The sequence below is a fragment of the Protomyctophum parallelum genome (assembly GCF_964188405.1).
Source record: "Protomyctophum parallelum genome assembly, chromosome: 7".
In the NCBI taxonomy this organism is placed as follows: Eukaryota; Metazoa; Chordata; class Actinopteri; order Myctophiformes; family Myctophidae; genus Protomyctophum; species Protomyctophum parallelum.
This window is the reverse complement of record NC_139705.1, coordinates 3,869,634-3,892,964: the sequence shown is the minus strand read 5'-3', so window position 1 is coordinate 3,892,964 and position 23,331 is coordinate 3,869,634. Positions and strand designations below refer to the sequence as shown.

General features: G+C 44.5%; 1 protein-coding gene across 1 annotated transcript in view; it reads right to left on the bottom strand.

Annotated features, from left to right (window-relative positions):
- The window catches only part of arhgap4b (Rho GTPase activating protein 4b), a 60,344-nt gene that overhangs the window by 14,890 nt on the left and 22,123 nt on the right, over window positions 1–23,331 (bottom strand). The window contains exons 13-22 of the mRNA XM_083769981.1: window positions 22,981–23,041; window positions 20,915–20,992; window positions 20,591–20,719; window positions 18,300–18,405; window positions 13,512–13,739; window positions 9,801–9,856; window positions 8,942–9,113; window positions 5,990–6,088; window positions 3,847–3,957; window positions 2,221–2,323 (exon numbers count right to left, since the gene is read on the bottom strand). Of these exons, the coding sequence (XP_083626107.1) occupies window positions 2,221–2,323; window positions 3,847–3,957; window positions 5,990–6,088; window positions 8,942–9,113; window positions 9,801–9,856; window positions 13,512–13,739; window positions 18,300–18,405; window positions 20,591–20,719; window positions 20,915–20,992; window positions 22,981–23,041 (1,143 nt within the window). The remainder of the gene's footprint in view (window positions 1–2,220; window positions 2,324–3,846; window positions 3,958–5,989; window positions 6,089–8,941; window positions 9,114–9,800; window positions 9,857–13,511; window positions 13,740–18,299; window positions 18,406–20,590; window positions 20,720–20,914; window positions 20,993–22,980; window positions 23,042–23,331) is intronic.

Sequence of the window (23,331 nt, the reverse complement as noted above, 5' to 3'; positions counted from 1 at the left end):
AGAGAGATGTAGAGAGAGATGTAGAGAGAGAGATATGTAGAGAGAGAGAGAGATGTAGAGAGAGATGTAGAGAGAGAGATATGTAGAGAGAGAGAGAGATATGTAGAGAGAGAGAGAGATATGTAGAGAGAGAGAGAGATGTAGAGAGAGATGTAGAGAGAGAGATATGTAGAGAGAGAGAGAGATGTAGAGAGAGATGTAGAGAGAGAGATATGTAGAGAGAGAGAGAGATGTAGAGAGAGATGTAGAGAGAGAGATATGTAGAGAGAGAGAGAGATATGTAGAGAGAGAGAGAGATGTAGAGAGAGATGTAGAGAGAGAGATATGTAGAGAGAGAGAGAGATGTAGAGAGAGATGTAGAGAGAGAGATATGTAGAGAGAGAGAGATGTAGAGAGAGATGTAGAGAGAGAGATATGTAGAGAGAGAGAGAGATGTAGAGAGAGATGTAGAGAGAGAGATATGTAGAGAGAGAGAGAGATGTAGAGAGAGATGTAGAGAGAGAGATATGTAGAGAGAGAGAGAGATGTAGAGAGAGATGTAGAGAGATATGTAGAGAGAGAGACATGTAGAGAGAGAGAGAGAGAGAGATGTAGAGAGAGAGATATGTAGAGAGAGAGAGAGATGTAGAGAGAGATGTAGAGAGAGAGATATGTAGAGAGAGAGAGAGATGTAGAGAGAGATGTAGAGAGAGATATGTAGAGAGAGAGATGAGAGATGAGAGAGAGAGATGTAGAGAGAGAGATATGTAGAGAGAGAGAGAGATGTAGAGAGAGATGTAGAGAGAGAGATATGTAGAGAGAGAGAGAGAGAGAGATGTAGAGAGAGAGATATGTAGAGAGAGAGAGAGATGTAGAGAGAGATGTAGAGAGAGAGATATGTAGAGAGAGAGAGAGATGTAGAGAGATATGTAGAGATATGTAGAGAGAGAGACATGTAGAGAGAGAGAGAGAGAGAGAGAGAGATGTAGAGAGAGAGACATGTAGAGAGAGAGAGAGAGAGAGAGAGATGTAGAGAGAGAGATATGTAGAGAGAGAGAGAGATGTAGAGAGAGATGTAGAGATATGTAGAGAGAGAGACATGTAGAGAGAGAGAGAGAGAGAGATGTAGAGAGAGAGATATGTAGAGAGAGAGAGAGATGTAGAGAGAGATGTAGAGAGAGAGATATGTAGAGAGAGAGAGAGATGTAGAGAGAGATGTAGAGAGAGAGATATGTAGAGAGAGAGAGATGTAGAGAGAGATGTAGAGAGAGAGATATGTAGAGAGAGAGAGAGATGTAGAGAGAGATGTAGAGAGAGAGATATGTAGAGAGAGAGAGAGAGAGAGATGTAGAGAGAGAGATATGTAGAGAGAGAGAGAGATGTAGAGAGAGATGTAGAGAGAGAGATATGTAGAGAGAGAGAGAGATGTAGAGAGAGATGTAGAGATATGTAGAGAGAGAGACATGTAGAGAGAGAGAGAGAGAGAGAGAGAGATGTAGAGAGAGAGACATGTAGAGAGAGAGAGAGAGAGAGAGAGATGTAGAGAGAGAGATATGTAGAGAGAGAGAGAGATGTAGAGAGAGATGTAGAGATATGTAGAGAGAGAGAGAGAGAGAGAGAGAGGAAGAGAAACGGCGGGTGCGTGGTTGAGAGAAATGGAGAATGAGAAAAGGAGAGCGACAGAGCCAGTGAGAAAAACAAATACATTTTCTGCATGGAAACACATTTCAAAAGTATGCACATCAGGGAAGGGCGCGTTCCTTCACTCGCGCAAACATAACACTTTGTTTGCACGGGAGAAAGAATTTCTCACGTTATAATTATAATTTTGAATTCAGCTGAATATACTGCACTACAGGGAATACACACACACACACACACACACATATATCTAATTACGCATGGGAGCTATATACCGAATGTGACATTGTACTTTTGTCAGCGCTGCAGTACATGTAAATTTACAACCGACGGGCACCCATTTTGGTGTCGGCATCATGTTATGCTTTAGCTATTGAAAAATAGCAGATCTACAAGCTCATAGCGCGCCACCGAGTGGCGCGCTACGAGCTTGTAGGTCTGCTATTTTTGAAAAATCGAAGAACGACTGACATTTTTTTAGAATCTGATCTCAGGTTATAATCAGACCAGTGTGTGTCCAGTGGAAACCTCGCATGAATCTAATCTCAGGTCAGAATGGGATAATGTGCATTCAGAGGAGAACTGCGATGAACTGCAGACCTTGTCGGCGGGCGGCTTGTCCGTCTGTGCGACCGGAAGTCTGTCCGGGGCTCTGATCCCACCCTGTCTCACCGTGTCCAGAGTGTGCCGGCGTTCCTGGTTACTGGAAGAGGGAGGGAGGGAGGGGGGGGGGGGGCGTTGTTATTCAATTTAACCCATTTTGACCTGAGATCAGATTCTAAAAAAAATGTCTTCTATAAATCTGGACTGTTTTCTGAAAAAGTTTCTATGTCAGTCGTCTAAAATAGCAAGACCTACAAGTTCATAGTGCGGCACTCGGTGCCGCACTATGAACTTGTAGATCTGCTATTTTTCAATAGCTATATAAAGCATAACATAATGCTAACACCAAAAGGGGTTCACCGCCCCAGAATGGGATAAAACACAAATATGATCAATTTACAATCATTACAATATTTCCAAATGAATACGTTAACTCATTATTGTTTTATATGTTCCAGGTGTTTTACACTAATTTATATTATTCATATATATCTACCACGAGATACGTGTTGTTATTATGTCATTTCTGTCGGTGGAAAGAAGCCTCGTTATGTCCACAATTCTTACTTCTCGGGATTCAAATTCAAAAGTAGCAAAACATATATATATAGCAGATCTACTGTACAAGCTCAAAACGCATCGCGGTGTGTGTGTGTGTGTGTGTGTTCTGTGCAATCTCTTCCACTATCGGTACCCGCCAAAATATGGCGAAGGCGCTGTTACTTGTACCCCTGAAGGGTGTGTGTGTGGGTATTTGTCCTGGATTTTCTGATTGCACTCTGTACAGCACCTTGTAAATATTATGTGTTATATATATATATATATATATATCTCTTATGTGGACATAAATAAATGATTAACCCATTCTGGGGCGGGAACCCCTTTTGGTGTTATAGCATTATGTTATGCTTTAGCTATTGAAAAATAGCAGACCTACAAGCTCGTAGCGCGCCACTCGAGCTTGTAGGTCTGCTATGTTTGAAAAATCGAAGAAGGACTGACACATAGAAACATAGCTTTTTCAGAAAACTGTTAGAATCTGATCTCAGGTCAGAATGGGTTAAACTGCGTGTGCGTCAGTGTTGTTTTTGGCAGCAAATTTCAATTTTAGTTTTAGTCGTTGTCTCTTGAATAGTTTACACTTAGTTTTAGTCACATTTTAGTCACCTGGAATGTTCTAGTGTTTAGTCGACTAAATGTCATACGATTTTAGTCGACTAAATCTACAGTTGATTTAGTCGACTAAAATGTGTTTTGACAGGCCTTGATGTCGTTGTAATGACATCTTTTACACTTTGGTTGCATGCTGAAAACAGCAGATCTACAATCTCACATTGTGAGATTGTAGATCTGCTATTTTCAGCATGCAACCCAGCATAAAACTGGATCTCTTGTCCACTATAGTCCCTTCCTAACATTTTAGTCTAGTTTTTATTTGTTGACGAAATTGTCAGTGTATTTAGTCTTAGTTTTAGTCACCATAGATTAGTTTTTATTTAGTTTTAGTCAGTGGAAAAAGGTAGTCGACGGACATTTTTCGTCTTAGTTTTAGTCGACGAAAACAACACTGGTGTGTGTGTGTGTGTGTGTGTGTGTGTGTGTGTGTGTGCGCTCCAGACTCACCCTGGTAGGTGGCGTGCAGCGGGGGAGGTGGGCGGTTTGGGGCGGACGGGGCTCCCCTCGCTTCCTCGTTGTCTCCCTGGCAACGAAGCACTGTCACTGTTTACCCGCATCCTGTTTCCGACGACGTGCACACACACACACACACACACACACACACACACACACACACACAGACAGTTGGTTTCTCGTTGCCTGCGTGCGCGCGCGTGCGCTCATGTGCGACAGCTTGTGTTGTGCGTGCGTGCTCGTTGTGCTTTCATGCGTTCCCATGGAAGTGAGTTTGAGTACATGTGCATTCTGATTTAAATGCATGCATTCATTCATGAATTCATTCATTCGTTTGTGTGTGTGTGTGTGTGTGTGCCTACACGTGTGTGCGCGTGTGCGGCTGCGTGTGTGTGTGTGCATGTGTGCGTGCATGCATGTGTGCGTGTGGGTGCGTGTGTGTGTACGTGTGCGTGCATGTTTGCGTGTGTGTGCGTGTGTGTGTGTGTGCGTGCGTGTGTGTGTGTGCATGTGTGCGTGTGTGTGCATGTGGGTGCTTTCATGCGTTCCCATGGAAGTTTGAGTACATGCGCATTCTGATTTAAATTCATGCATTCATTCATGAATTCATTCATTCATTCATGCATGTGTGTGCGTGTGTGTGTGTGTGTGCAGTGTGTGCGTGCGTGTGTGTGTGCGTGCATGCATGTGTGTGCGTGTGTGCATGTGCGTGTTTGTGCGTGTGCACGTGTGATTTGTTGTTTGTAGATTTGTTTACATGTTCCCAATGACTTATTCTTCACATGCCCTGCATGGGTCCTGCAATAATTATGAATGGTTACATAATTATGCCCTATGCCTTTGTATGGTCATGTCCCACTGAGGTACATCTCATTTCTGCCCCAGCGTTTAGTATTATTTTCTCCCCCCCCCGCCGGTGTGAAAAGATAAAGGATTGTTTTCTGGCCTTGTGTTTTTATGCTCCCGTAGCAGACGATTTGTCTCCCACTAACGTCTACTATAGTAGTCTTTAACTTGGGTCGTGAACTGTAGTTGGGTTGTGAATTGTAGTCTTTAACTTGCGTGAACTGCATTGACTCAAAAGAACTACGATCCCCATCGGTCACCCTTCCTGGAACTCCCCGGAAGTGTGAGATGCCACGTCTCTTTGTCAACCTCTGAACTCAAATTGTAGTCTTTAACTTGGGTTGTGAACTGTAGTTGGGTTGTGAATTGTAGTCTTTAACTTGGGTCGTGAACTACATTGACTTAAGAGAACTACGATCCCCATGGGTCACCCTTCCTGGAACTCCCCGGAAGTGTGAGATGCCACGGCTCTTTGTCAACCTCTGAACTCAAATTGAATACTGTTTGTTTAGTTTTCATAACAGTATATAATGTCATTCCCGGACATTTGTTGCGGGGGAAGAACCTTTTCGGTCATTGCTGTATTTGGACGTTCTATTCCGACTCCCCCCAAAAATATGATAATAATATGATTATAATCCTTTGAAACGTATGCGCGCTGTTGTGGACTCTTTTCTTTGTGTCGCGGTGATACTTTTACTTTTACTCTTTTACTCCTTAAGCAATGTAGTTTTTCCTCTAAGGTATTTATCCTTAAAAAGGTTATTAATATGGGATTACAGTTTTATAAGTTTAACATTATAACATTAAAGATAAAGTTTAATAGTTATTTGGCTTAAAAGGCTTCACATGCCAGTACAATAGGTACATTTTGACTTGAGTACTTTTACTCGATTACACTCCTCCAATTCTCCTCACAAGGGTCTCCTCCAGAGTCCCGGCTAAGATTTATTAGCTTCTAATTCAAAAGGTTATCTCAGTAATTTACGGCTTTGTATGCCAAAATGGTCTCGGTATAATCCACTTTAACCCCTTACGTTTATAAAAGCGGCTTTCGGGGTGCCGCATCCTCTGACATCACGGTGTTGTTGGGGCTGTTAATATTCATAATTAGTAAATAATGTATTCTTAAATTGACATAACAAAATGGCCTCTCTCGCCGTTTCTAACAGCGCGTGCGGCTGCGCGCGCGCGTGCATGTGTGCGTGTGTGTGCATGTGTGCGTGTGTGTGTGTGTGTGCATGTGTGTGCGTGCATGTGTGTGTGTGTGTGTGCGCGTGTGTGTGCGTACCGGGTAGTATTCTCTGCTTGTGGATCCTCGACTGTCAAGTTACCGGTGCTTCCTCCTCCTCCTCCTCCTCCCCCTTCGTCCTTCTTCCCTCGCTCTGAACTGATGGAGAACATGGAAGAGAGAGGAAGGACAACATGAGCATCATGGCGGCCTGTAGTGTCACAGTAGACATGCGCAGAGTTCAAGTTCAGTCAGGAGAACCTCAGTGCAGTCGCTGCCGCCGGTCCGTTAACCCATTCTGAACGTGAACCCATTTTGGTGTCGGCATCATGTCATGCTTTAGCTATTGAAAAATAGCAGACCTACAAGCTCGTAGCGCGCCACCGAGTGGCGCGCTACGAGCTTGTAGGTCTGCTATTTTTTGAAAAATCAAAGAACGACTGACATTTTTTGTGGAAACCTCGTGTGAATCTGATCTCAGGTCAGAATGGGTTCATTGGGCCGCCTCAGCGTCACGCTTCGCTTCTCATTCACATGATTCACTACTCAGCCACAATCACACACTCACTCCATCTTCATATATACCGGCTATTTAACCCATTTTAGGCCTGATGTCGTAATTAATTTTTTTTTTTTTTCACGATTTTTCAAAAATAGCAGACCTACAAGCTCGTAGCGCGCCACTCGGTGGCAAGGTTTCAAGGTTTCTTTATTTTGTCTCCCAAGGGAGAGATTTGTCTTGGACCCCAAGGACCCACCCTGCAGCATACAGATACAATACAATACAATACAGTACACAATACAATACAACAAAGGCACACAGTGACCAGGCACAGTGGTGGCGCGCTATGAGCTTGTAGATCTGCTATTTTTCAATAGCTAAATTATAACATAATGTTTAAAGGTTTTATGACATTCATTTTCATTTATTTTTCTTTTTTCTTTTAGGTTTGATGACCTCAATTACACCCAAAAAAACCTGAACTTTGAACATTCAGTGGATTTTCTGTGGTCTGAAGTTTTCTTTGGGGTTTGGAAGCCTTTTGAGCTATACAATGAAAACAGGCAACACAGTGAAAACAGTGACATCTGCTGGCAAATCCCATTGGCATATATGGGATTTGCAGGATCTTACATCACAATCTGCCGGCAAATCAGAGCACCTGTTTGAGCCAGAAAACCCCAGATCACAGAAAATCTACTGAATGTTAAAATTTCATGTTTTTTTTGGGTGCAATTGAGATTAGAAAACCTAAAAGAAATAAGAACAATTCCAAAACCTTTTTTTTAATGTCACAATCCCTTTAAAACACTGGGTACTGGAAGGTTTGCACTCACTTAATTGCTGCTGCATACTGATCATTACCATTACCATTATTGGTGACTGCTGCGCTGTATGCTAAACTGATGCTGCTCACCCTCCTCCACCCCAGCTACCACCTGTCTCACCCTCCTCCACCCCAGCTACCACCTGTCTCACCCTCCTCCACCCCAGCTATACCACCCGTCTCACCCTCCTCCACCCCAGCTATACCACCTGTCTCACCCTCCTCCACCCCAGCTACCACCTGTCTCACCCTCCTCCACCCCAGCTACCACCTGTCTCACCCTCCTCCACCCCAGCTACCACCTGTCTCACCCTCCTCCACCCCAGCTATACCACCCGTCTCACCCTCCTCCACCCCAGCTACCACCCGTCTCACCCTCCTCCACCCCAGCTACCACCTGTCTCACCCTCCTCCACCCCAGCTACCACCTGTCTCACCCTCCTCCACCCCAGCTATACCACCTGTCTCACCCTCCTCCACCCCAGCTATACCACCTGTCTCACCCTCCTCCACCCCAGCTATACCACCCGTCTCACCCTCCTCCACCCCAGCTACCACCCGTCTCACCCTCCTCCACCCCAGCTACCACCTGTCTCACCCTCCTCCACCCCAGCTACCACCTGTCTCACCCTCCTCCACCCCAGCTATACCACCTGTCTCACCCTCCTCCACCCCAGCTATACCACCTGTCTCACCCTCCTCCACCCCAGCTATACCACCCGTCTCACCCTCCTCCACCCCAGCTACCACCCGTCTCACCCTCCTCCACCCCAGCTACCACCTGTCTCACCCTCCTCCACCCCAGCTACCACCTGTCTCACCCTCCTCCACCCCAGCTATACCACCTGTCTCACCCTCCTCCACCCCAGCTATACCACCTGTCTCACCCTCCTCCACCCCAGCTATACCACCTGTCTCACCCTCCTCCACCCCAGCTATACCACCCGTCTCACCCTCCTCCACCCCAGCTATACCACCTGTCTCACCCTCCTCCACCCCAGCTATACCACCAGTTCTTGAGTTCCCCAAAGAAAGGAAATCCATTACAATTCACCATGTCCAGAGGAAAGTCTTTTATTGTGAGGACCCAGGTCTGTCTACAAGTCAACAACAAAATGTTTTCAGAAATAAAACTGCATTGTTACCTGTACAAGTGTACTGTACAATATATACTATACATTACACTCAAAGGTGATGGGGACAGTTTTGAGGAGGATCGGGGCAGTGTTGGGGGGGGGGGGGGGTATTGGGGAGCTTTCAAGTAGATAAACCTTGACTAAACCGAATTAAACCCATGCCTAACCTTAACTACACTAGATTAATAAAAAACATGTTTAGTCTTAACTAAACTGAATCAATTAAATCCATGCCAAAAATGAAGTAAACAAAATGCATTTAAACCTCTTAAACCCCAGGGGAGGTCCAGGGGGAAAAAATCTGCAACATCGGAGTTGGAACCGGAGACCAATTGCTGACCAAGAGGTATAATTAAATCCATCCCTAACCTCAACTAAATTGAATTAATGGTACTTCTAGTCCTTTCAGGAGTGGCCATTTACAGTAGTGATGACCATTAACGCTATAGTGACACACAAAGGGTATATATTAAGAAACCCAGAATGAAGGTATGGTGGTATATGGAAGGGCTTCCCGAGAACCAAATGAACGGCGGACTGTCACTCACCCGTCGAGGACGTTGATGTACTTGTGAGGGATGAGGCCCTTGACTCCTCCCACTTCCCCCCTCCACCAATCACAGGAGGCCTTGCTGTTGAGTAGGAGGAGATCTCCTTGCTTGAAGGACAGCTCGGCCGGAGATCTCGCCACGTAGTCAAACATCGCCACCGCCTCCCACTCTGTGCACGCACACACACACACGCACGCACGCACGCGCACACGCACACACATTTATACATACAGTATACGGTACTTCAATATTACAATATTATATATATAATTCGACTGCAATTCCGTGTATCGTACTACATTACCTGATTTAATTTGATGAACATGACTAATTTGTGCATAATTGCGTATTTAGTTAGTTAGATTAATTTATTGTCCACGTGTGGAAATTTGTCTTCGGTCTCAACAGTAAAAAAACAAACCGTTGCAACAACACTTAACACAATTCTTTTCTCATGGCAAAAAAGTGCAGGACAACAGTGGCAAGTACATTGGAAAAACAATGTATGTAATGTACGCAAATGTATGTAACTATGTATTTATTATAGATGGAGTTTTGGTTGCTATATATATATATATTATCCCATTCTGAACGGGAACCCATTTTGGTGTTAGCATCATGTTATTCTTTAGCTATTGAAAAATAGCAGATCTACAAGCTCATAGCGCGCCACCGAGTGGCGCGCTACGAGCTTGTAGGTCTGCTATTTTTTTTGAAAAATCGAAGAACGACTGACATTTTTTAGAATCTGATCTCAGGTCAGAATGGGTTCATCAGACCAGTGTGTGTCCAGTGGAAACCTCGTATGAATCCGATCTCAGGTCAGAATGGGTTATATATATAGCACTGTGCTCACCCTCCTCACTGGGTAAATGCTCCGCTTCTCCATCGCCCTCTTCGGTAATCGGTTCGCTGCAGACAAAGCGAAAAACAGGGATTGAGGGTTTTTGTCGTCACAGAGTTCCACACTTTCCGCTTCACATTTCCACTGACTCGCTGCACGTAAGTAAGTAAGTAAGTAAGTAAATTTTATTTATAGAGCACTTTTCAAAACAAAGTTACAAAGTGGCCCCGTTCCTCTCCGATTATGCAATCTGAAGGACCCACTATATGAGCACTCTGCTACTGCTACTGTGTACCACCAGGCTATACACAGCTCATGTGACAATTAGAAATACCGCTGTAATTATTATAACCACGTCAACCACGCAGAGAGGACATTTCATTTAATACCACGCATGGAGCGAGTACTGGTAATGCACGTGCATATTCTTTCTCTTATCATATAGCAGAATATACCTCAACACACACACACACACATTAGAAATTGAAATGATTCTTTTTAGACAAACAAAATGGATAATGTTGGACTCGTTCAGATATTCATAACATCTCGGAGAACGTCCGAATACATCCAAAGTCCTGGATGATCATTTTGTCTTCGTGTCTATTAGGGCTGCGAATCTTTAGGTGTCCCACGATTCGATTCGATTCCGATTCTTGGGGTGACGATTCGATTCAAAAACGATCTTTTCGATTTTTCCGATTCTCGATTCAAAAAAGATTTCTTTTTCCGATTGTAAAGCAGTTTTTTATTTTTATTAAAAACAATTAAATATAATTTTAGCATGATCTACTCCAGTCTTCTGGCATGAAAGCAGAGTACATTTAGTGAAAAGCTTGTATAATTGTAAAGGTTTTATCAACTGAATGATTTAAACACACAAAGGTTAAATCCAAGAGTAAGAATTTGAACCAGTACAAAAGTTACAAAATCTCTTCTCACTCAATACCAGAACAATGCATTAGTATTAAAACAGGTGTAAAATAAATACAATTGGCAGGCTTAGCTTAGCTGGTAGTAAATGCACTATGCAGAAACCCAGGCCATAATGCATTGCATGCACAGGTAGTACCTGTGCATGTTTTTTTTTTTTTTTTTCTTTTTTGCACAAATGTACCTGTCAGGTACAGGTACATTTGTGACCAGGGACAGTAGTTTGATATACATGGGGGACATGGTCATTTTTCAGTTCTTTACATATTATGAAACTGCACACTGTAACCTTTCATATGATGTATTGCTCATTGAAATTGGGGGGGAAATGAAGAAGATATGACCATTTGAAACTTGTTGAACCAGAAATCCCAAATTAGAGCATTCCCCCCTTCAAAGATTTCAGCAGTGATCTGTGACTTTAGGGGGCGCTGTTTTCCCTTCATTCCTCCCTTTAGTCAACAAGCAGTGTTGCCATGTCTGCTTATTATAATTAGTTGGCCTTGTTTCTAAAGAAAATTTGCGATTTTTGGAAAATGAGAATCGATTCTGAATCGGACGGCATTAGAATCGCGATTTTTTTGACAGTAGGGATGTCCCTTTTTTCGCTTTCCGATCCGATACCTCAATTTCTGTGTTAGCCCGATACGGATACTGAATACCGATACCAGTGTTGTGATCTCATGTTGTGTTTATACTATAGCTATATAGCTATATATCTGGTGTCGTGTTAATAGCAGACTCCTCACTCAAATGTGCACTTGCAGTTTGGGCCAACTCCAAAGCAAACTCCACATGTCCCAACATTTTATTTACCTGCTGCCTGCCATAGTGTCAACCAGTGTTGTTTTTGGCAGCAAATTTCTATTTTAGTTTTAGTCATAGTCTCTTGAATAGTTTTTCTTTTCTTAGTTTTAGTCACATTTTAGTCACCTGGAATGTTCTAGCGTTAAGTCTAGTTTTAGTCGACTAAATGTCATACGATTTTAGTCGACTAAATCCTACAGTTGATTTAGTCGACTAAAATGTGTTTTGACAGGCCTTGATGTCGTTGTAATGACATACTTTACACTTTGGTTGCATGCTGAAAATAGCAGATATACAATCTCACAACGCGTCGACGCGTTGTGAGATTGTATATCTGCTATTTTCCGCATGCAACCCAGCATAAAACTGGATCTCTTTGTCCACTAGTCCCTTCCTAACATTTCAGTCTAGTTTTTATTTGTTGACGAAATTGTCAGTATATTTAGTCTTTAGTTTTAGTCATCATAGATTCGTTTTTATTTCGTTTTAGTCAGTGAAAAAAGGTAGTCGACGAACATTTTCCGTCTTAGTTTTAGTCGACGAAAACAACACTGGTGTCAATCCCTTACCCCTGTGTCGGATCTGTGGGTAGAATGGCATATTCACCGATATGATCCGAAATGACAATTAACCCATTCTGACCTGAGATCAGATTCATACGAGGTTTCCGCCGGACACACACTGGTCTGACGAACCCATTCTGACCTGAGATCAGATTCTAGAAATGTCAGTCGTTCTTCGATTTTTCAAAAATAGCAGACCTACAAGCTCGTATCGCGCCACTCGGTGGCGCGATATGAGCTTGTAGATCTGCTATTTTTAAATAGCTAAAGCATAACATGATGCTGACACCAAAATGGGTGCCCGGTCAGAATGGGTTAAGGGCCGATCCGATACTTTTCCCCGATACAGTTGAGTATCGGGACATCTCTAGTGTCTATACCAGTTAGTTCTTCGACTTGCTGCCCCTTTGAACTTCAAAAAAACGGAACCAAAATGAGCAAAAGATAACCAGAAATGCACCTTTGATGGTGACGTCGAGGCAACGGCTACACTCCCCCCCCCCCCCCCTCCCCCACCATGTTGACAAGGAGAGAAACTCATCTCTCACCACTAGGCATGTAACGACATATCGTATATCGCGATATATATCGATATTATATCCCGACGATATGTATCGATTTATTAAAAATAAAAATTGATTTTCAAAAAATAAAAATATATATATTTTTTTTTTTTTATGGGCGGGGGCTAGTGTGTGATAAGAAATGTCAGCTGTAATCATATTCCATCATATTCACATGATTTTGGAGAGAAATGAGACAGTATAGAGGCCTGGAGAGGGGAGCTGTATAATGTGTCTGTGACTGTGCCCGGGTGATGGTCGTTATTGATGCTCATTAAAGGCATTGTGACATAAAAAAAAAGGTTTTGGAATTGTTCTTGTTTTTTTTTAGGTTTTCTAATCTCAATTGCACCCAAAAAAAAACTCAAACAGGTGCTCTGATTTGCCGGCAGTAAGTGACATCACTTACTGCAAATCCCATATATGCCAATGGGATTTGCCAGCAGATGTCACTGTTTTCACTGTGTTGCCTGTTTTCATTGTAGCTCAAAAGGCTTCCAAACCCCAAAGAAAACTTCAGACCACAGAAAATCCACTGAATGTTCAAAGTTCAGGTTTTTTGGGTGTAATTGAGGTCATAAAACCTAAAAGAAAAAAGAAAAATAAATGAAAATGAATGTCATAAAACCTTTAATACATCAAGGAAGGCAATTATCTTTGCAATGTAGTTAAATAAAAAATGTGAAAAAAGCTTTGGGGGGGGAAGATAAAACATAAAAAAAAAAAAAAAAAGGTCATTTGTCTGGAAAATAATTGTGTTGAAAATATCGTGACGAATCGTATCGTGAACCTCATATATCGTGATACGTACATCGTATCGTGAGTTGAGTGTATATCGTCACATGCCTATTACTCACCAGTACTCCTGCTCCAGGGTCATGTGCTTCTCGTAGACGGGCCCGGGCACCTCCGGCTGGCCGGGGAAGATGGCGTCGTGCTGGAGGATCATGGTCTTCACCAGGTCGTTGATCTGGGGCTGCCGGGCCACGGCGTCGCCCGGCTCCTCCCCCCTCAGCAGGCTGGGCCCGAAGCACACCGCCAGGTTGTAGGGCAGCATCATGTTCTCGTCACTGTACTGGGACACGCTGTACACACACACGCACCACGCTTAGATTAGTTTGGGACATTCTGACCTGAGATCAGATTCATACGAGGTTTCCACTGGACACACACACTGGTCTGATGAACCCATTCTGACCTGAGATCAGATTCTAAAAAATGTCAGTCGTTCTTCGATTTTTCAAAAATAGCAGACCTACAAGCTCGTAGCGCGCCACTCGGTGGCGCGCTATGAGCTTGTAGGTCTGCTATTTTTCAATAGCTAAAGCATGACATGATGCTAACACCAAAATGGGTTCCCGTTCAGAATGGATTAACCCATTCTGACCTGAGATAAGATTCAAAAAAGATTCTTCTACATCCTGACAGTTTTCCATTCTGACCTGAGATCAGATTCTAAAAATGTCTTCTATACATCCTGACAGTTTTCCATTCTGACCCGAGATCAGATTCTAAAAAATGTCTTCTAAATCCTGACAGTTTTCCATTCTGACCTGAGATCAGATTCTAAAAAATGTCTTCTACATCCTGACAGTTTTCCATTCTGACCCGAGATCAGATTCTAAAAATGTCTTCTACATCCTTGACAGTTTTCCATTCTGACCTGAGATCAGATTCAGAAAATGTCTTCTATGTCAAGTCGCTCTTCGATTTTTCACAAATAGCAGACCTACAAGCTCATAGCGCGCCACCGAGTGGCGCGCTATGAGCTTGTAGATCTGCTATTTTTCAATAGCTAAAGCACGACATGATGCTAACACCAAAATGGGTTCCCGCCCCAAAATGGGTTAAAGGTTTTTTTAAAGTGGGTTCGCTTTTGCTACTTGAGCTTTAGTTTTTATTTTTGCGAAAAGGATTAGTTTTAGTTCAGTTTTGATTAGTTCTGGTGTTCATTTTAGTTAGAGGACCACTTTACCACTTTTTAGGTTAAAACTTTTTAACCTATCTTCATATAATAAGTCCTCACTAATAATCATGAGAAAATGGCGCAATTATTTTCTACTCTGTCTGGCCCCTTTTCCACCAAAAGAACTTCGGTTCAGAACCAGTGCCGTTCCGAACCTTGGTGCTTTTTGCGAACTGGTCGCGAACCGGCTGCATTTCCACCAGATTGACGGCCGGTTCATTTGGTGGCGCTATTATACCTCAACACAAAATGTTGAAAGAGAAGGATCCGTCATGCGCCCCGAGGGCGTTGCACAACACAAACCGATGTAAACAGTATCCACGAGGTTGTGATGTCAAGGTTACAAGTTATTATAACGCCCCGCAAGTCTCAGCTGGATTCTGGATCGCGATGCATCCGTATACGTTTGGATCGTTTCATGTTTGCGTTGGCAATTAATGTAAACGTATTTTTGTTCAAAGATATCTGTTGCGTGTGTCACTGTGTCTGCGACGTCCTCCCAAGTTCCAATCCACTGACAAGTTCCAACCTACTGACACACCCACTTATATCGTCTCGGTTCACAAAGCGCTGCGTGCAATTACAAAGCTGAACCACCGTTTTGTGGTTCACATTGGGAACGAACGTTTATGGTTCGGAACCAACTCATTTTCAGTGGAAACACTCTGAACTGGTTCAATATTTAGCGGGAAGAAAGAACCGAACCGGTTCAACCCCGGTGGAAAAGGGGTCTCTGTGTCTCATAGGAGGGCTGTGGGCAGTTCAGAAACCGTCTTCCAGTGACATCATCGATGGGGAATACAAGCTAATAAAAACTGCAGGCTTTCTAGTCCCGAAAAGTTGCAATGCGAAAATGGAAGCCATCGTTCTCACGATAATGAAAATCTAAATACTTTTGTAATAATTGTTTAAAACATAATCTGCCTAATGCTCTGGGTGGGCTGGTATGGCCCTAAGCTCTGGGTGGACTGGTATGGCCCTAAGCTCTGGGTGGGCCGGTATGGCCCTAAGCTCTGGGTGGACTGGTATGGCCCTAAGCTCTGGGTGGGCCGGTATGGCCCTAAGCTCTGGGTGGACTGGTATGGCCCTAAGCTCTGGGTGGACCGGTATGGCCCTAAGCTCTGGGTGGACTGGTATGGCCCTAAGCTCTGGGTGGACTGGTATGGCCCTAAGCTCTGGGTGGGCCGGTATGGCCCTAAGCTCTGGGTGGACTGGTATGGCCCTAAGCTCTGGGTGGACTGGTATGGCCCTAAGCTCTGGGTGGGCCGGTATGGCCCTAAGCTCTGGGTGGACTGGTATGGCCCTAAGCTCTGGGTGGACTGGTATGGCCCTAAGCTCTGGGTGGGCCGGTATGGCCCTAAGCTCTGGGTGGACTGGTATGGCCCTAAGCTCTGGGTGGGCCGGTATGGCCCTAAGCTCTGGGTGGGCTGGTATGGCCCTAAGCTCTGGGTGGACTGGTATGGCCCTAAGCTCTGGGTGGGCCGGTATGGCCCTAAGCTCTGGGTGGACTGGTATGGCCCTAAGCTCTGGGTGGACTGGTATGGCCCTAAGCTCTGGGTGGGCCGGTATGGCCCTAAGCTCTGGGTGGGCCGGTATGGCCCTAAGCTCTGGGTGGGCCGGTATGGCCCTAAGCTCTGGGTGGACTGGTATGGCCCTAAGCTCTGGGTGGGCCGGTATGGCCCTAAGCTCTGGGTGGACTGGTATGGCCCTAAGCTCTGGGTGGACTGGTATGGCCCTAAGCTCTGGGTGGGCCGGTATGGCCCTAAGCTCTGGGTGGACTGGTATGGCCCTAAGCTCTGGGTGGGCTGGTATGGCCCTAAGCTCTGGGTGGACTGGTATGGCCCTAAGCTCTGGGTGGACTGGTATGGCCCTAAGCTCTGGGTGGACTGGTATGGCCCTAAGCTCTGGGTGGACTGGTATGGCCCTAAGCTCTGGGTGGACTGGTATGGCCCTAAGCTCTGGGTGGGCTGGTATGGCCCTAAGCTCTGGGTGGACTGGTCTGGCCCTAAGCTCTGGGTGGACTGGTATGGCCCTAAGCTCTGGGTGGGCCGGTATGGCCCTAAGCTCTGGGTGGGCCGGTATGGCCCTAAGCTCTGGGTGGACGGGTATGGCCCTAAGCTCTGGGTGGACGGGTATGGCCCTAAGCTCTGGGTGGACTGGTATGGCCCTAAGCTCTGGGTGGGCTGGTATGGCCCTAAGCTCTGGGTGGGCTGGTATGGCCCTAAGCTCTGGGTGGGCCGGTATGGCCCTAAGCTCTGGGTGGGCTGGTATGGCCCTAAGCTCTGGGTGGGCCGGTATGGCCCTAAGCTCTGGGTGGGCTGGTATGGCCCTAAGCTCTGGGTGGACGGGTATGGCCCTAAGCTCTGGGTGGACGGGTATGGCCCTAAGCTCTGGGTGGACGGGTATGGCCCTAAGCTCTGGGTGGACGGGTATGGCCCTAAGCTCTGGGTGGACGGGTATGGCCCTAAGCTCTGGGTGGACGGGTATGGCCCTAAGCTCTGGGTGGACTGGTATGGCCCTAAGCTCTGGGTGGACTGGTATGGCCCTAAGCTCTGGGTGGACGGGTATGGCCCTAAGCTCTGGGTGGACTGGTTTACCAGGTTAGTGTATGGTTTACCAGGTTAGTGTGGACTAGTCAAGATTCAACAAGGTTGACAAACAAATTGCTATAAAACCTTTCGTGGAAACACAAAACAGTTTCAGTTGGTTATCGTATTTTTTCGTAATAGAGAGTATATGCTCATGCATAAAGTGAGTGGCAAAGTGAATTTAACGTCGTTTAACGTCAGTTAATGCAATCAGATAGGACGTTTTCTGTTTCGATGTACTGTATGTACATTATGGGCTGTCTATACTACAGAAAGTAGTATAGAACACCGAAGTCTGACGTCAATATTGGTAGAGGGCGCAAATCCACAGGTTCATGTACCTTCAATTTGCATTATAATCCCCATAGGAGGATTTTTAGATCATGTCACCCCGGCCGCTTCACTCATATGGATATGAAGAATCAACTGACTGAGAGAAAACTGCTACTGAATTAGTTACATTTTCGCTAGAAGCAGACTGTATCATAATATGAATGACTGACTGTTGCAAACGATACAGAGACACCTCCCTGACAATAACGCCGAGACAGCTTGTTTATTTTTGGACCACAACGCTTATAGTAGACGATATTAAGATCACCCCATGTTATTCTCCATAGAGAAATTATACTTCCGCGAACCGGGGGAATCGAAGGGGTGAGCGAGTTACGTCAGGACTTCGGTTGCTTCTGTTTCAGTTAACTAAAATGCTTTTTGAATTCTAGATTTTGATGTTTAGTTTGTTTTAGTGAACTATAACAACTAAACCTCGGCTCACAATGTATTCTTATTTTCATTTTTCCACACATGGTTAACCCATTTTGGGGCGGGAACCCCTTTTGGTGTTATAGCATTACGTTATGCTTTAGCTATTGAAAAACAGCAGATCTACAAGCTCGTAGCGCGCCACCGAGTGGCGCGCTACGAGCTTGTAGGTCTGCTAATTTTTTGTAAAATCGAAGAACGACTGACACGGCGAAACATGGCTTTTTCAGAAAACTGTCAGGATGTATAAGAAGACATTTTTAGAGAATCTGATCTCAGGTCAGATTTGACAAGCATGAGAGAGGCTACATTGCCACGCGGCTTACTGATTGAGGAAGGCAAAGAGGTAACGCAGGACCACGAGGAGAGGCCGGGGGAACGACGACACTATCACTTTGATCTGGGACGCTTTCTCCGGCAGCCCCTCGATTTCTGCAAAGGGGGGGGAGAAGAGGGGGGAGAGGTGGAGCCAATGAGAGGGGGGGGGGGGGAGCCAGGGGGGTCATTGAGGGGTTCATGGTGGGGGTAGTAGTAGGCATGTAACGATACACTCAACTCACGATACGTATCACGATATGAGGTTCACGATACGGTTTTTCACGAGTATTTTCAACACAATGATTTTCCAGAAAAATGACCAATTTTTTTTTTTTTCTTTTTTAATGATTTATCTTCCCCCCCCAAAGCTTTTTCACAATCTTTATTTAACTACATTGCAAAGATAATTGCCTTCCTTGATGTGTTAATGAGCATCAATAACGACCATCACCTGGGCACAGTCACAGACACATATACAGCTCCCCTCTCCAGGCCTCTATACTGTCTCATTTCTCTCCAGAATCACGTGAATATGATGGAATATGATTACAGCTGACATTTCTTATCACACACTAGCCCCCCCCCCCCCCTTAATAAATCGATGCATATCGTCGGGATATAATATCGATATATCGCGATATACGATATATCGTTACATGCCTAGGTAGTATAGGGTACCCAACAAAAAACTCATTCAGTGCCACCTGGTGGACACCAGTCCTCATTGCCACCGAAGCCCATTATAAATAAAAGAAAGAAATTGTAATTAGATTGTGCATGTCATGTGCATATCATCACCAGAACACCAGATTAGAGGAATTCTCGAAATATGGATGAAGTGTAAAACAAAATATATTTTTTGAAAATATTTATTTATTTCAAAAAGACAGACAGACAGACAGACAGACAGACAGGGGACTAGTCATTGGGTTAGACCAGTCATTAGTCCTACAACGACAACCTATCTCAAACCCTCACCCTAAACCTAACCTCCCAACGGGGGCAGCACACCTAAACCCTAACCTTAACCCATGTCTAACCAATGACTAGTCTAAACTAAGTATGCACCCCCATATTTATAGGCATGTAAGAGTGAGGGAAACGCCCACATACACCTAGTAGAGACACACTCGCGCAGAACTACAAAAAACGACCTGTCCATTTGTATCCGTGTACATCAAGTGTCAAGCTTTGATGTTCTTGAACGTCAGCGTGCCGCCATAATATCAACATGACATCGTATTATATAACACACTGAAGAAGGCATGTGTTCCTTGCCAGTTCCACTCCCATGACGGGTTGTTTTCTGTGTGTCACTTCCCCGGCCTTTCAAAAACAAACAAACAAATCCTTCCAAAAAGTGCTTTATCGCGTTTTAATCTAATATCCTCCCGTTCCTATACTGCTGTGTTCTTGCGTACTAGTCACTGCTCTAAAGTGGCAGCCGCAAAAGGTCTGGCTGGTTAATTTAGTTGCACGCTTAAACAAAGAGAAGTCTTTGTGGCTATAGCAGACTCCTGAACTGCGGCCATGCCCATGACTGCAATATAGCAGTCAATTCTGTAAGCCCGTGATGCGGCTCTAATAGGAGTAAACCATTTAGCATCAGGTGATTCCGGGGCAGAGGGACAGAGAGAGGGAGGGAGAGAGAGAGAGACACACACACTGCACGCACACACACCTGTGTAGAATTCATCCCTGCATACAGTAATGCAGGGGTGGGCAACTTTGACGATGGAGAGGGCCACTATATTTCCACACTCACTCCCTAGGGCCACATATTACTGTCGTAGCAAAAATAGCCGATCTGCAAGCTCAAAACGCGTCGCGCTGCGACACGTTTTGAGCTTGCAGATCGGCTATTTTTGCTATATTCGAATTGGAATCCTGAAAATTGACATTTTTATGTAATTTCAAATGCCTTTAATTATACGTGTGTTGAGCAATGAGCTACTAATTTAGACTGAAGTGATTAAAGCGGGTCATGTTTGCATGTTGTGGAATTGTAAACAGCTGGAACCAATATTATATCAGTATTCTGATATTAACCTGAGGGCCACATTAAGTGAAGGAGGGGGCCGCATGTGGCCCCCCGGGCCGCCAGTTGCCCACCCCTGCAGTAATGCAATAAACAATCCTGCCGTGGTTCCAAGTAAACGTGGTGTATGCTATTGGAATTTGGAGCAATACACAAACAACAACTGATAACAACGAAATAAAGATGAATATGCTCTCAAAGGCCAAAACGATAAAACAAAGCAGGCTGAAAGTGAAGTTATAAAATGTCACATAGTCTTACGGAAACACTCCAGCAGCTGAGAGTAGCTCTCGTAAGGGAAGAGAGGGGGCTCCAGACCCCGGAAGTACAGCTTCAACACGCCGGCCACGGAGTCCAGGTCACACTCACTGTCCGATAGAGGGTCCTCTCCTACACGCACGCGCACATATGCACACACACACACACACACACACACACACACACACACACACACACACACACACACACACACGCACACACACACACACACACACCACTGGTCCATGGCTGTTGGAAATATGCTCGTGGTCCAGAGCTCAAAACAGATTGAGAACCACTGCTGTATACTGTATGTATATACTGTACCTCTCTCAAATGCATCGCGGATGTGATTGACTTCTCTCTGAGACCCTGGGACTCTGAAGATTCCCTCATGATGGAGGCCTGACGGACAGACGGACAGACAGACAGACAGACAGACAGACAGACAGACAGACAGGCAGGCAGACAGACAGACAGACAGACAGACAGACAGACAGACAGACAGACATGTTTATAGGGACGCAAGAGTGAATGAAACGACCACATACACCTATAGGGCGTCGCAGTCCCTCGCCCCTTTCAGAACAACGAGTGGCCCAGGAAATGGTTCTCCATTCATTTTCACCATAGGCCATTCCTAAATTATTTATTTAAAGACGGCTATACGCCGCGGACAAAGCCAACTCGGATCGTGACAAATCGCGACAATGAACACAATGTCCCGGGCCGATCAAATAATTAGAAAGTAGAAAAAAACCCGCAGGTTACAACACTTTTTTGTTGTTGTTTTTCTTCTTATAAATGATTTGATCGGCCCGAGACATTGTGTTCATTGTCATGATTTGTCACGATGCGAGTTGGCTTTGTCCGCGGCGTATAACCGTCTTTAAATAAATAACTTAGGAATGGCCTATGGTGAAAATGAATGGAGAACCATTTCCTGGGCCACTCGTTGTTCTGAAAGGGGGAGGGGCTGCGACGCTCTATAGAGACACACACTACAAAACAACCTGTCATTTGTATATCTGTGATTCTGCGTACAATCAATTGTCATATAACCCATTCTGACCTGAGATCAGATTCACACGAGGTTTCCGCCGGACACACACTGGTCTGATGAACCCATTCTGACCTGAGATCAGATTCTAAAAATGTCAGTCGTTCTTCGATTTAAAAAAAAATAGCAGACCTACAAGCTCGTATCGCGCCACTCGGTGGCGCGATATGAGCTTGTAGATCTGCTATTTTTCAATAGCTAAAGCATGACATGATGCTGACACCAAAATGGGTGCCCGGTCAGAATGGGTTAAGCTTTGATTTCCTTGAAAGTCAGTCGTGTGCCATATATATATCAACGTGGCACATTGTATTATGACCACCACATCAACATAAAATATTTCCAACACGAGTTTGATTCCCATATTATTACATTGATTCATATTCTTCTTCTTTGGGACATTGTAAAGGCCTACTGTACTAATGATCAGAGCATAACCCACCTATCTCCCCCCCCCAGACTCCCTCTCCCAGTCAGAGTTCAGTTTGAATTAATGTATAGAATTGTGTGCAGGAGGTGATTTGCACACGGATGTGAGGGGACTTAATGGGATTTAATTGACATTTAAACAAAAATATATTTTTTTAATCTCTCACACTTATGCCAGTGATAGCACGCACGCACGCACGCACGCACGCACGCACGCACGCACGCACGCACGCACGCAATCACTCCATAGGATAACACTTACAATAACGACCTGTTGCAAAGCATTTATAAACATCTATAAGCAGTTTGTAGAAGAGCGATAATCACGAACAATCATTGTTGACGTCCGTAAATGTTTACCCAAACATTTATAACTGTGTTTAAACATCATTTATACGTTATCAGTAAGGTATTAGTAAGTAGTAAACTATTCACATATCATCATCATCATATCATACTATAATTAACCGAATGTCTGAGTGTGTGTGTGTGTGTGTGTGTCTGTCAGAAACAGTGCCGTAACTCCTTACTGCCTGCACCAATCACTCCCACTTTTCACACAGGCATTGACCATATGAATATGGAGGGCGTAACGAAGCCCTTTTTTTCCGATTTGACACATTAATGATTATTAATTAATTTATTAGTCAATTACAAACGCACCCGGGCGCAGTACCCTTCACGGCCACAAGGGGGGGGGGGCAAATATCTCACAACGGGTAAGGACTAGTAGGTATTAATGTGTATAGGTAAACATTTACGGATGTCAACAAACAGTCCGTTCGTGATTATTACTCATCTACGAACTGCTTATGAAATGTTTATGAATGCTTAATATAATCGGTTGTTATTGTAAAGTGTTAATTAGTGTAATATATTGTAGAAGCCATGCCTGACGACTCACCATGAAGGTTTATGAAGCGAATGCAGCTTTCAACCACCACAGGAATCTGCTGCCCGGAACTCTGGGAGAGAGAGAGAGAGAGAGAGAGTCTTTAGGGCAGTCTTCATGGAGCATTTACTGTACATGATTGGTTTCCAAAAGCTGCTCTCGCCACTGTTACTGTATAGCAACTATACCTGGACTTTGATGTCACCAGTAGTACAACACACACTGCTCTTACACATGCATTAACCCATTTTGGGGCGGGAACCCCTTTTGGTGTTAGCATTACGTTATGCTTTAGCTATTTAAAAGATAGCAGATCTACAAGCTCATAGCGCGCTAGCATTACGTTATGCTTTAGCTATTGAA